This window comes from Squalius cephalus, assembly GCF_949319135.1.
Source record: "Squalius cephalus genome assembly, chromosome: 13".
Taxonomy (NCBI): Eukaryota; Metazoa; Chordata; class Actinopteri; order Cypriniformes; family Leuciscidae; genus Squalius; species Squalius cephalus.
Window position 1 is genome coordinate 39197923 of NC_137134.1, and position 11612 is coordinate 39209534.

At 44.1% G+C, this 11612-nt stretch overlaps 1 protein-coding gene across 1 annotated transcript; it reads right to left on the reverse strand.

The window, feature by feature from the left end:
* Nucleotides 1-703: 703 nt before the first annotated feature.
* Nucleotides 704-11558, reverse strand: nckipsd (NCK interacting protein with SH3 domain; the record flags this gene model as incomplete). Its single annotated transcript, XM_079889625.1, has 13 exons — nt 704-918; nt 1286-1458; nt 2605-2697; nt 4501-4629; nt 4705-4785; nt 4881-5019; nt 6845-6931; nt 7018-7188; nt 7519-8102; nt 8221-8296; nt 8870-9071; nt 10401-10513; nt 11385-11558. The coding sequence occupies 13 exons, from the start codon at nt 11556-11558 to the stop codon at nt 718-720; spliced, it is 2223 nt and encodes a 740-aa protein (XP_079745751.1). The 3' UTR covers nt 704-717.
* Between the last annotated feature and the right edge of the window lie 54 nt (nt 11559-11612).

The window sequence follows — 11612 nt, forward strand, 5'->3', positions numbered from 1 at the left end:
AAATGTTAATTATTATTGTATTATTTGAATTAATAACTTTTCAGTTATAACATAACTATTTTAATTAGAGATCTATCAAAAGTGTGTCCTTGTCGTTATTCATGTATAGATGATTGTTGGCGCTGCTAAATTTTATATTTAGATTAATATTAATCTTCAACAATTTAATATTCAACAACATTATTGATCTGCCTTATTTAGGGTGGACGATGATGCAACTTTGTTGTATTATTTTCCTGTGATCACTGTGAAGCTGCTTTGATAAATAAAGGTGACTCGACTAAATCAGCTTATAAGCGGCTCATAATTTCCACTTTGCATCTCATAAATGTCTTATTTTTCTTATGTGGATAATATGGCTTCCATACAATATACATTACAGGTTTAAAGAATCACACACACACATGTTTCAGGTGCATTAGGAGGATAGCAGCAGTTTATTAGTCTTTCACCGTTAAGAAAATATATCATTAAGTTTCCCTTCTGAAGGAAAACCCAAAAGAGGAAAAATAGATCATTTAGCAGTGAGACACACAGATCAATGCATTAATACTGTAAACTCATATTCCACGAACCGGCGAGTGTAGTTAGGGCTCTCGTTAGAGGGTTAGCGTTATTGATCAGAGGGTCAAAGGTCACTCATCGACCTGAATGATACGAACACGTTATAAGCGGCTAGTGAAGGGTTAGCAGTAAGACTAGCGGGTTTAGCACTGATCAGATGTGAGGAAACTCCTGGTAGATCTGCTGCACGATGAGTCTGTCCATCTGTCCGCTGGCTCCCGGATCCTTCCCACAATCCTCCTCTCCCAGAATCCTCTGCAGCGCCGCGCGCAGGTCCGTCAGCCGGTGCCGGTGCTCCAGGTAATCAGTGGAGCGCATGATGTTGAGCATCAGAGACAGATACTCCATCCGCATCTGGAGAGAGAGAGACATGCGTCACATGACCCTCACAGCACAGGTCACATGACCTCTCACAGCGCAGGTCACATGACACTCACAGCGCAGGTCACATGACCTCTCACAGCGCAGGTCACATGACGCTCACAGCGCAGGTCACATGACACTCACAGCGCAGGTCACATGACACAGCGCAGGTCACATGACCTCTCTCAGCACAGGTCACATGACACTCACAGCGCAGGTCACATGACACTCACAGCGCAGGTCACATGACCTCTCACAGCGCAGGTCACATGACGCTCAGCGCAGGTCACATGACGCTCTCACAGCACAGGTCACATGATTCTCACAGCACAGGTCACATGACGGTCACGTGACTCACTCGGTCTCCAGGCGACAGGTCTGAGATCTGCCTCACTGCGACGTCGATCATCACCATCAGGTCCGAGCGGTAGAAGATGTCTGACGTGTCGCGGCTGGAGAACACGTCCTGCAGGAACTTCAGCACAGCGTGAGGCGCTGGAGGAGAGTGTGTGAACACACAGACTGGGTCCTCTGCGCACACACACACACACACACACACACACACACACTTAGATGAATATGTAAACATGCTGAGCTTTCCTCTCAGTCATCGTCATTTATATAGCGCTTTTAACAATGTAGATTGCTTCAAAGCAGCTTTAGCTCAGTGACAAAAGTGTGAGTGTGTGAGTGCGTGTGTGTGTGTGTGTGTGTGTGAGTGCGCGTGTGTGTGTGTGTGTGTGAGTGTGTGAGTGCGTGTATGAGTGTGTGTGTGTGTGTGTGAGTGTGTGAGTGCGTGTATGAGTGTGTGAGTGCGTGTATGAGTGTGTGTGTGCGTGTATGAGTGCGTGTATGAGTGTGTGTGTGTGTGAGTGCGTGTGTGTGTGTGTGAGTGCGTGTATGAGTGAGTGTGTGTGTGTGTGTATGTGTGTGTGAGTGCGTGTATGAGTGTGTGTGTGTGAGTGTGTGAGTGCGTGTGTGTGAGTGCGTGTATGAGTGTGTGAGTGTGTGAGTGCGTGTGTGTGAGTGCGTGTATGAGTGTGTGAGTGAGTGAGTGTGTGAGTGTGTGAGTGCGCGTGTGTGTGTGTGTGTGTGAGTGTGTGAGTGCGTGTATGAGTGTGTGTGTGTGTGTGAGTGTGAGTGTGTGAGTGCGTGTATGAGTGTGTGTGTGTGTGTGTGAGTGCGTGTATGAGTGCGTGTATGAGTGTGTGCGTGTGTGAGTGCGTGTGTGTGTGTGTGTGAGTGCGTGTATGAGTGAGCGTGTGTGTGTGTGTGTGTGTGTGAGTGCGTGTGTGAGTGTGTGTGTGTGAGTGTGTGAGTGCGTGTGTGTGAGTGTGTGTGTGTGTGTGTGTGTGTGTGTGTGTGTGTGTGTGTGTGTGCGCGTGTATGAGTGTGTGTGTGTGTGTGTGTGTGTGTGTGTGTGTGTGTGTGTGTGTGTGTGAGTGCGTGTGTGTGTGTGTGAGTGCGTGTATGAGTGTGTGTGTGTGTGTGTGTGTGTGTGTGTGTGTGAGTGCGTGTGTGTGAGTGTGTGTGTGCGAGTGCGTGTGTGTGAGTGCGTGTATGAGTGTGTGTGTGTGTGAGTGTGTGAGTGCGAGTGTGTGAGTGCGTGTGAGTGAGTGCGTGTATGAGTGTGTGTGTGTGTGTGTGTGTGTGTGTGTGTGTGTGTGTGTGTCTCACCTCCTCTGTTGAGCAGTAGTGAGAGTTTCTCTGTGAGGATCTTCACATTGCGTCTCTTGACCAGCGCCTGCATCACCATGTTAGTCTCCGGCACTGCAGGGGGCAGCAAACACAATAACATGTGACGAGTCGTTAATAATAACAATAATAACAATAATAATAAAAGTGAAAAAGAAATTTACACATTGACACTAATTGTAAGGGAAGGTTTTGTGTTGTTTGTGTTGTAACAATAACTATACCTATAATGAGGACTGTATAACTGTAACGATAACTATATTTATAACGATAACCATGACAACGACAAGAATAACTATAATAAACAGAACAAAATTTGTACGTTGTGTAGATGGTAATGTAGTTATCGTTATAGTTATCGCAAACAGCTATGGTTATAACTATAGTTATTGTTAGTTATCACAGTTCTAGGTGTTGTGTTGTTTTGTGTTGTTTGAGTTGTTTGTGTTTTTTTTGTTGTTTAGTGTAGTGTGTGTTGTGTAGTGTAGTGTGTGTTGTGTAGTGTAGTGTAGTGTAGTGTAGTGTGTGTTGTGTAGTGTAGTGTAGTGTGTGTAGTGTAGTGTGTGTTGTGTAGTGTTGTGTAGTGTAGTGTGTTGTGTAGTGTGTGTTGTGTACCGCTCAGGTGGAGGTTGAAGGCCAGGAGCAGGTTGATGAAGAGTTGTGTAGTGTGTGTGTGTTGTGTAGTGTGTGTTGTGTGTGTAGTGTTGTGTAGTGTGTGTGTGTTGTGTAGTGTGTGTTGTGTACCGCTCAGGTGGAGGTTGAAGGCCAGGAGCAGGTTGATGAAGAGTTGTGTAGTGTAGTGTGTGTTGTGTAGTGTTGTGTAGTGTGTGTAGTGTTGTGTAGTGTGTGTTGTGTACCGCTCAGGTGGAGGTTGAAGGCCAGGAGCAGGTTGATGAAGAGTTGTGTAGTGTAGTGTGTGTTGTGTAGTGTTGTGTAGTGTGTGTAGTGTTGTGTAGTGTGTGTTGTGTACCGCTCAGGTGGAGGTTGAAGGCCAGGAGCAGGTTGATGAAGAGTTGTGTAGTGTGTGTGTGTTGTGTAGTGTGTGTTGTGTGTGTAGTGTTGTGTAGTGTGTGTGTGTTGTGTAGTGTGTGTTGTGTACCGCTCAGGTGGAGGTTGAAGGCCAGGAGCAGGTTGATGAAGAGTTGTGTAGTGTAGTGTGTGTAGTGTAGTGTGTGTTGTGTAGTGTAGTGTGTTGTGTAGTGTGTGTTGTGTAGTGTAGTGTGTTGTGTAGTGTGTGTTGTGTACCGCTCAGGTGGAGGTTGAAGGCCAGGAGCAGGTTGATGAAGAGTTGTGTAGTGTGTGTTGTGTAGTGTGTGTTGTGTACCGCTCAGGTGGAGGTTGAAGGCCAGGAGCAGGTTGATGAAGAGATGTGTGTGTGTGTTGTGTAGTGTGTGTTGTGTACCGCTCAGGTGGAGGTTGAAGGCCAGGAGCAGGTTGATGAAGAGTTGTGTAGTGTGTGTTGTGTAGTGTGTGTTGTGTACCGCTCAGGTGGAGGTTGAAGGCCAGGAGCAGGTTGATGAAGAGTTGTGTAGTGTAGTGTAGTGTGTGTTGTGTAGTGTAGTGTGTTGTGTAGTGTGTGTTGTGTGTGTAGTGTGTGTTGTGTAGTGTGTGTTGTGTACCGCTCAGGTGGAGGTTGAAGGCCAGGAGCAGGTTGATGAAGAGTTGTGTAGTGTGTGTAGTGTTGTGTAGTGTTGTGTAGTGTGTGTAGTGTTGTGTAGTGTGTGTTGTGTACCGCTCAGGTGGAGGTTGAAGGCCAGGAGCAGGTTGATGAAGAGTTGTGTAGTGTAGTGTGTGTAGTGTAGTGTGTGTTGTGTAGTGTAGTGTGTTGTGTAGTGTGTGTTGTGTAGTGTAGTGTGTTGTGTAGTGTGTGTTGTGTACCGCTCAGGTGGAGGTTGAAGGCCAGGAGCAGGTTGATGAAGAGATCTGGCAGCTGCTCTGTGGCGTCGGAAGGCAAACCGTCCTCAATCACATCCAGCAGGAACTGCAGGAATGCGGCGTTCAGATGCTCTGAGACAGAGAGACAGACACCGTCACACACACACACACACACACACACACACACCGACCGTCAGCGTCTCTTACCGTAGTGGTGCAGCGGGATCTGCTCGCCCGTGGAGAACACCATGGCCATCAGCAGTGCACTATAGCACATCTTCTCATGCTCTGCACACACAACACACACATCAGCTGGCGAGAAGAGACATATCATAACCGTAACTGTAGCTGTGTGTGTGTGTGTGTGTGTGTGTGAGACTGACCGTGTGTGTGTGTCTGCAGATCTCTCGCCAGCTCCATGGTCAGCACAGAGTTGAGGAGTGTGGAGATCAGCGCGGGGTCTAGACCACACATGGCTCCAAACACCTTCAGCAGCAGCAGCCGCAGCGACACGCGGTTCTCCTGAACATCACGCACGTTAGTGACCTCTGACCTTAACTATACCTCCTTAACTATACCTCTGACCTTACCTCTGACCTTAACTATACCTCCTTAACTATACCTCTGACCTTACCTCTGACCTTAACTATACCTCTGACCTTAACTATACATCTGACCTTACCTCTGACCTTACCTCTGACCTTACCTCTGACCTTAACTATACCTCCTTAACTATACCTCTGACCTTACCTCTGACCTTAACTATACCTCCTTAACTATACCTCTGACCTTACCTCTGACCTTACCTCTGACCTTAACTATACCTCCTTAACTATACCTTTGACCTTAACTATACCTCCTTAACTATACCTTTGACCTTAACTATACCTCTGACCTTAACTATACCTCAACTATACCTCCTTAACTATACCTCTGACCTTACCTCTGACCTTACCTCTGACCTTAACTATACCTCTGACCTTAACTATACCTCTGACCTTATCTCTGACCTTAACTATACCTCTGACCTTACCTCTGACCTTAACTATACCTCTGACCTTACCTCTGACCTTAACTATACCTCCTTAACTATACCTCTGACCTTAACTATACCTTTGACCTTAACTATACCTCCTTAACTATACCTCCTTAACTATACCTCTGACCTTACCTCTGACCTTAACTATACCTCTGACCTTACCTCTGACCTTAACTATACCTCTGACCTTACCTCTGACCTTAACTATACCTCTGACCTTAACTATAACCGGAACAACAACTATAATGATAATGATAACTATAACACTAACTATACCTATAACAATAACTAAAACGATAACTGTAATGATAACTATACCTATAACGATAAGTATAACAATAACTGTAACAATAACTATAACGATAACTGTAACATAGATATCGTTCAAGTTATCGTTACAGTTATTGCTATAGCTACAGTTATAGGTATAGTTATCGTTATAGTTATCGTAAGAGTTATTGATACAGTTATTGCTATAGCTACAGTTATAGGTATAGTTATCATTATAGTTATCGTTATAGTTATCGTAAGAGTTATTGTTACAGTTATTGCTATAGCTACAGTTATAGGTATAGTTATAATTATAGTTATCGTTATAGTTATCGTAAGAGTTATTGTTACAGTTATTGCTATAGCTACAGTTATAGGTATAGTTATCATTATAGTTATCGTAAGAGTTATTGTTACAGTTATTGCTATAGCTACAGTTATCGTTATAGTTATCGTTATAGTTATCGTAAGAGTTATTGATACAGTTATTGCTATAGCTACAGTTATAGGTATAGTTATAATTATAGTTATCGTTATAGTTATCGTAAGAGTTATTGTTACAGTTATTGCTATAGCTACAGTTATAGGTATAGTTATCATTATAGTTATCGTAAGAGTTATTGTTACAGTTATTGCTATAGCTACAGTTATAGGTATAGTTATCGTTATAGTTATCGTAAGAGTTATTGTTACAGTTATTGCTATAGCTACAGTTATAGGTATAGTTATCATTATAGTTATCGTAAGAGTTATTGTTACAGTTATTGCTATAGCTACAGTTATCGTTATAGTTATCGTTATAGTTATCGTAAGAGTTATTGATACAGTTATTGCTATAGCTACAGTTATCGTTATAGTTATCGTTATAGTTATCGTAAGAGTTATTGATACAGTTATTGCTATAGCTACAGTTATAGGTATAGTTATCGTTATAGTTATCGTAAGAGTTATTGTTACAGTTATTGCTATAGCTACAGTTATAGGTATCGTGTGAATGGGCCTTAATTATCTCCCATGATGCATTAGCAGGGGACTCACCATCTGATAGTACGACACCAGCGACAGAACCGCTTCAAACTCGTTCACACGACACATCTTCTTACACACCTCAGGATCTGCGTCAGTCTGAAAGAAACACGCAGAATTATGATGTGAATATAAAATATGCTTGTGCTCTGACGGGTCGATAACTGCAGATGAATGCGTCTCACCAGTATCTGCAGCAACTCCTCCAGGTAACATGCGATGAGCGCGTGATCTTCGTACAGCGCCCAGCTGCGCTGCTGAGAGTCGTCACGGTGACGCGCCAGATCCCCGAAGATCACCTGCAGCCGCTGCTCGTCGTGACACACCTGTCCTAGCGGGAGCGCCGACCGCTGATCCTGAGGAGAACCAGCGCGTTACTGGCTGAGCACAGGTGAGGGAGGGAGGAGCTACTGACCTTACTCTCCACCAATGAGAGCAGCACCTGCTTAGTTATCGGTATAGTTATTGTTAGAGTTATTGGTATAGTTATCGTTAGAGTTATCGGTATAGTTATCGGTATAGTTATCGTTAGAGTTATCAATATAGATGAGTCCAGGGATGATCATTAGAGTTATCGGTAGTTATCGTTAGAGTTATCGTTAGAGTTATCGGTATAGTTATCGTTAGAGTTATCGGTATAGTTATCAATATAGATGAGTCCAGGGATGAGCTATTGAGCTACTGACCTTACTCTCCACCAATGACAGCAGCACCTGCTCCAAGTCGGATGCCGCCGTTGGCAGAGCGCTCTGCAGGTGTCCCACGACCACGCCCACGGCAACCCGCGACAGCTCGTAACTAAGGTTGGTGTTCTTGCGCACCAGTTCAATCAGCTCTGCTCCGATCGTCGTGGGAACGGCTGATGACTGGGTGGGGCTACCGAGGGGGCTGAGAGACACAGAGGGCGGGGCCTGTGGCCACTCCACATCTGATTGGCGTTCGGAAGCAGGCTGTGGACTGATTGGCTGAGGCGCCGGCCTCTTTTCGGAAGGGGGCGGAGCCTGTGTGCTGATCAGTTGAGGTGCTGGGCTGTTTTTCGAAGGCTCTTCCTGTGGGGAGCGGTCAGGCAGAGGAGGGGGCGGAGCCTTGCCTCGTTTTGGCACAGGGGGCGGAGTGCTACTGATGCTGGGAAGACTGACATCTGAGGACACGCCCGAGTGGGAGGAGCCAGAGTCTAAGGAGGCGGAGCTGATAGATAGAGAGGGTCCAGAAGGAGGTACAGAGCTGGGGGCGGGGCTTGTTGAGGAAACGCTCGTTGGCACTTCCGGGTCTGTACAGAGAGAGAGAGAGAGAGAGAGAGAGAGAGAGAGAGAGAGAGAGAGAGAGAGGTTTAGTTAGTCAGGTGTGTGCAGCATAACGTCAAATACGATTTGTTCTCCGACACCCACCAATGTGTCGTAACTCCGGGTGTTTCTCCGGAGGAGGCGGAGCTACGGGCACCGCTCTACGAGGCTGAGGAGGAACCTGCAACAGAAACACAGTATCAGCATACACACACTCACAGCGCCGGGCGTCTGCTGTACCCATAGACTGTATATAAATATGTTCGCAGTGTGTGTGAGATGTCACCCGTCGGTTTCTTAAAGAGTATTTTTGAAGCCCAAAGTGGGCGGAGCCGGTCGTCGCCATCTTAGCAGCGCGTCACTCCCGGATAAACGAAAATGGGCAGCGAGGCGGATTAGCACAATCCGCTAATGCTAGGAGACAAATGGCTAGCAGTGACATCAGCGGCAATCCACCTGTCACTCAAGTGGCCACGCCCTTAATTATGCAGAATTTTAAGGCTTAATATAATTTAAATGGATGAGTTATAATAATTCCCCCCCTCACAGTCGTCATGAAGGGCAACATCAGCTTTATAGACCAAAACCACTTTCTGCCCCAGACTGTAAACGTGTGTTTCTGCTGTAAAGTTGTGTATATTAACATGGGGGATTATGGGTAATGACCCTCTTCTGCAGCCTCTAGTGGCCAGTGGATGAACTGCAGTTTAATCACTCAGTGTTGATTCAGGAGAAGGTTTCCGCTCGGCTGTACCTGATACAGTGCAGGAACACTAGCGATGCGCTCTGACATCGGCTCGCTGGCCTGGCAGCTCTGGGCTCGACTCAGGCCGTTGGGTGGCTGTGGTGTGCGGCTCAGGGACGCCTCACTGGAGGATGATGGGAGTTTCGGCTTGTGTTCGCATGGAGTCGGGCTTCTGCGGGCCAGCGTGTCCTTCCTGTGGTGGATCAACTTCCTGCCAAATACATACAAATATACTGTATATGCAAGAGAACAAAAAGAGAAATATGTAATAAAATATTAAAATATAACAATAAATGGAAAGTAACATAAAAATGTTAAATAAAATATAATATAAAAATATAGGCTAAACATAATATAAAATCATTAAACTATAATAAAAACATCAATAAAGCATAAGAATATATCTCAACCAGTACTCATAAACCAAACTATGGGTCCAGAAGGGGAACAAAATCTAAAATGGCGGCGCGAGGAAGTCCAGGTCCAGTCGCTCACAGTTATGGCGGGAAAAGCCTTCATTATAATAGGCTGAAGAGCATCTGTGAGTTTAACATTAATCTTACAATAAACACTCTGAGCGACCCGACCTGGACTCCACCTGCCAGAATACAGCAGCGTAATCATACATAAAAAATATATAATATAATATTATATAATATAAATATATTAATATAACAATAATAAATATATATATAATTTCATGGTAACACTTTACTATAAGGTTCTTTAGTTAACATGAACTAAGAATGAACGATAATTATACAGCATTTATTATTCTTAGTTAATATTAATTTCAACATTTACTAAAATCAAAAATTTCCAATGCTGTATTAGTGAACATTAGTTACTGCACTGTGAACTAACATGAACAAACAATGAACAGCTGAATTATTATTAACTAAGATTAATAAATACTGTAACTTATGCATTTCTCATTGTTAGTTCATGTTAGGTAATACATTAACTAATGTTAACTAATGAACTATAAATATAAAATATATAAAATATAAAAATGTAAAAAATAAACATAAAATATTATAAAAATATAATAAAATATAATACCTACATAATATAATATCATATAATATACATAACCAATATAATATCAACATTTAATATAAGAATATAATAATATTATATAACATAAAAATGTAAATATAAAAATGTAATAATATGATTGTGGCAAGCAGGGCGGGGCCGAGAGCCTTGAGAACGGGCGAGGTGGAGGAGTGACGACAGTGAAGGGTGAGAGAGGACCAGGCCTGGACTTGTGGACGTTATGATTTGTTTATGTGTGTGTGTGTGTGTGTGTGTGTGTGTGTGTGTGTGTGTGTATGTGTCAGTTGTCCATGAGGGGCTGCTGCCTTTACTTCGTTTTGTGTTTGCTTATTTTATTATAAAAAGTATGTTGAACGTTCGCCAGTTCCCGCCTCCTCCTTCCCACAACAACTTACTTCTTTACAATAATGAAATACAAAAATAACAATTTAAAATAGTGTGTGTGTGTGTGTGTGTGTGTGTGTGTGTGTGTGAGACTCACTGCAGGACGTCTCTCTGCTCCAGGTTGTATTTGCCTGCGTTGGTCATGGCCACATTATGAATGGCTTCAATCGCTCGATCAATGGACTGAAGCACCTCATCCTGCTCTGGAGCCTGAGAGAGAGAGAGAGAGAGAGGAGAGAGAGAGAGAGAGAGAGACAGAGGAGAGAGAGAGAGAGAGAGACAGAGAGAGAGAGACAGAGGAGAGAGAGAGAGCGAGAGAGAGAGCAAGAGACAGAGAGAGAGAGAGAGAGCAAGAGAGAGAGAGAGAGCAAGAGAGAGAGACAGGAGGGAGGGGGGGGGGAGGAGGGGGGGGGGGGGAGGAGGGGGGGGGGGGGTCATCACCATACACACACACAAGCATCAGTCAATCACAGACAAATTAATTTCCTCAATAAATAAAATGTACATTTATGCATTTGGCAGATGCTTTTATCCAAAGCGACTTACACTGCACTTCAAGCTACACATTTACATTCTCATCAGGTCTTGCTCTCCCTGGGAATCGAACCCATGACCTTAGCGTTGCAAGCGCCAACACTCTACTGTTAGAGCTCAGGACATCAGTCATTGAGTTCTGCAGATGTTGTTTATTATTATATTACTGTACGTCTTAGTGCTGTTTTCTATATGCGTCACAGTGTGTGTGTGTGTGTGTGTGTGTGTGTACGGTGAGACGCAGTAAAACGACTCTGTACCCGCCGGTGTAAACGAGCTCTGATTTCTGCAGAATATGCAGATTTTTTTAAAAAACATTTTAAATAGATGTCATTAATGTAAAAAAATAAAAAAATTAAATATTCTGTTTATGCATGTATGTTGACAACAAACATAGTTATACTCTATGATTAGTCAATGAACTGTGTAACGTTACATGTTTAATTAAAGGGGTGTCATAATAATAAACTGAATCCAGACTGAATGATTCTAGGTTATGATGAATAATGAAGAGGAATATGAGTATTATATATATATGATGTCTCACCGGTATTTTCTCTATATATGTGGCGGGGATGTATCCCGTCTCCCCGGTGCGGCAGCGCGTCGCGAGCCACCAGTGCGCGCTGCTGCGCTCGAGGATGAGGAATGACTCGCCCGCGGGGAAGCGCAGCGCGTTCCTCTCCCCAGAGCTGAAGGCGAACAACGCGCGATACATCATCCAACACTGACGCGTCCGTCACGCGTTAACGGCGCACTCATAATATCTTCAGAT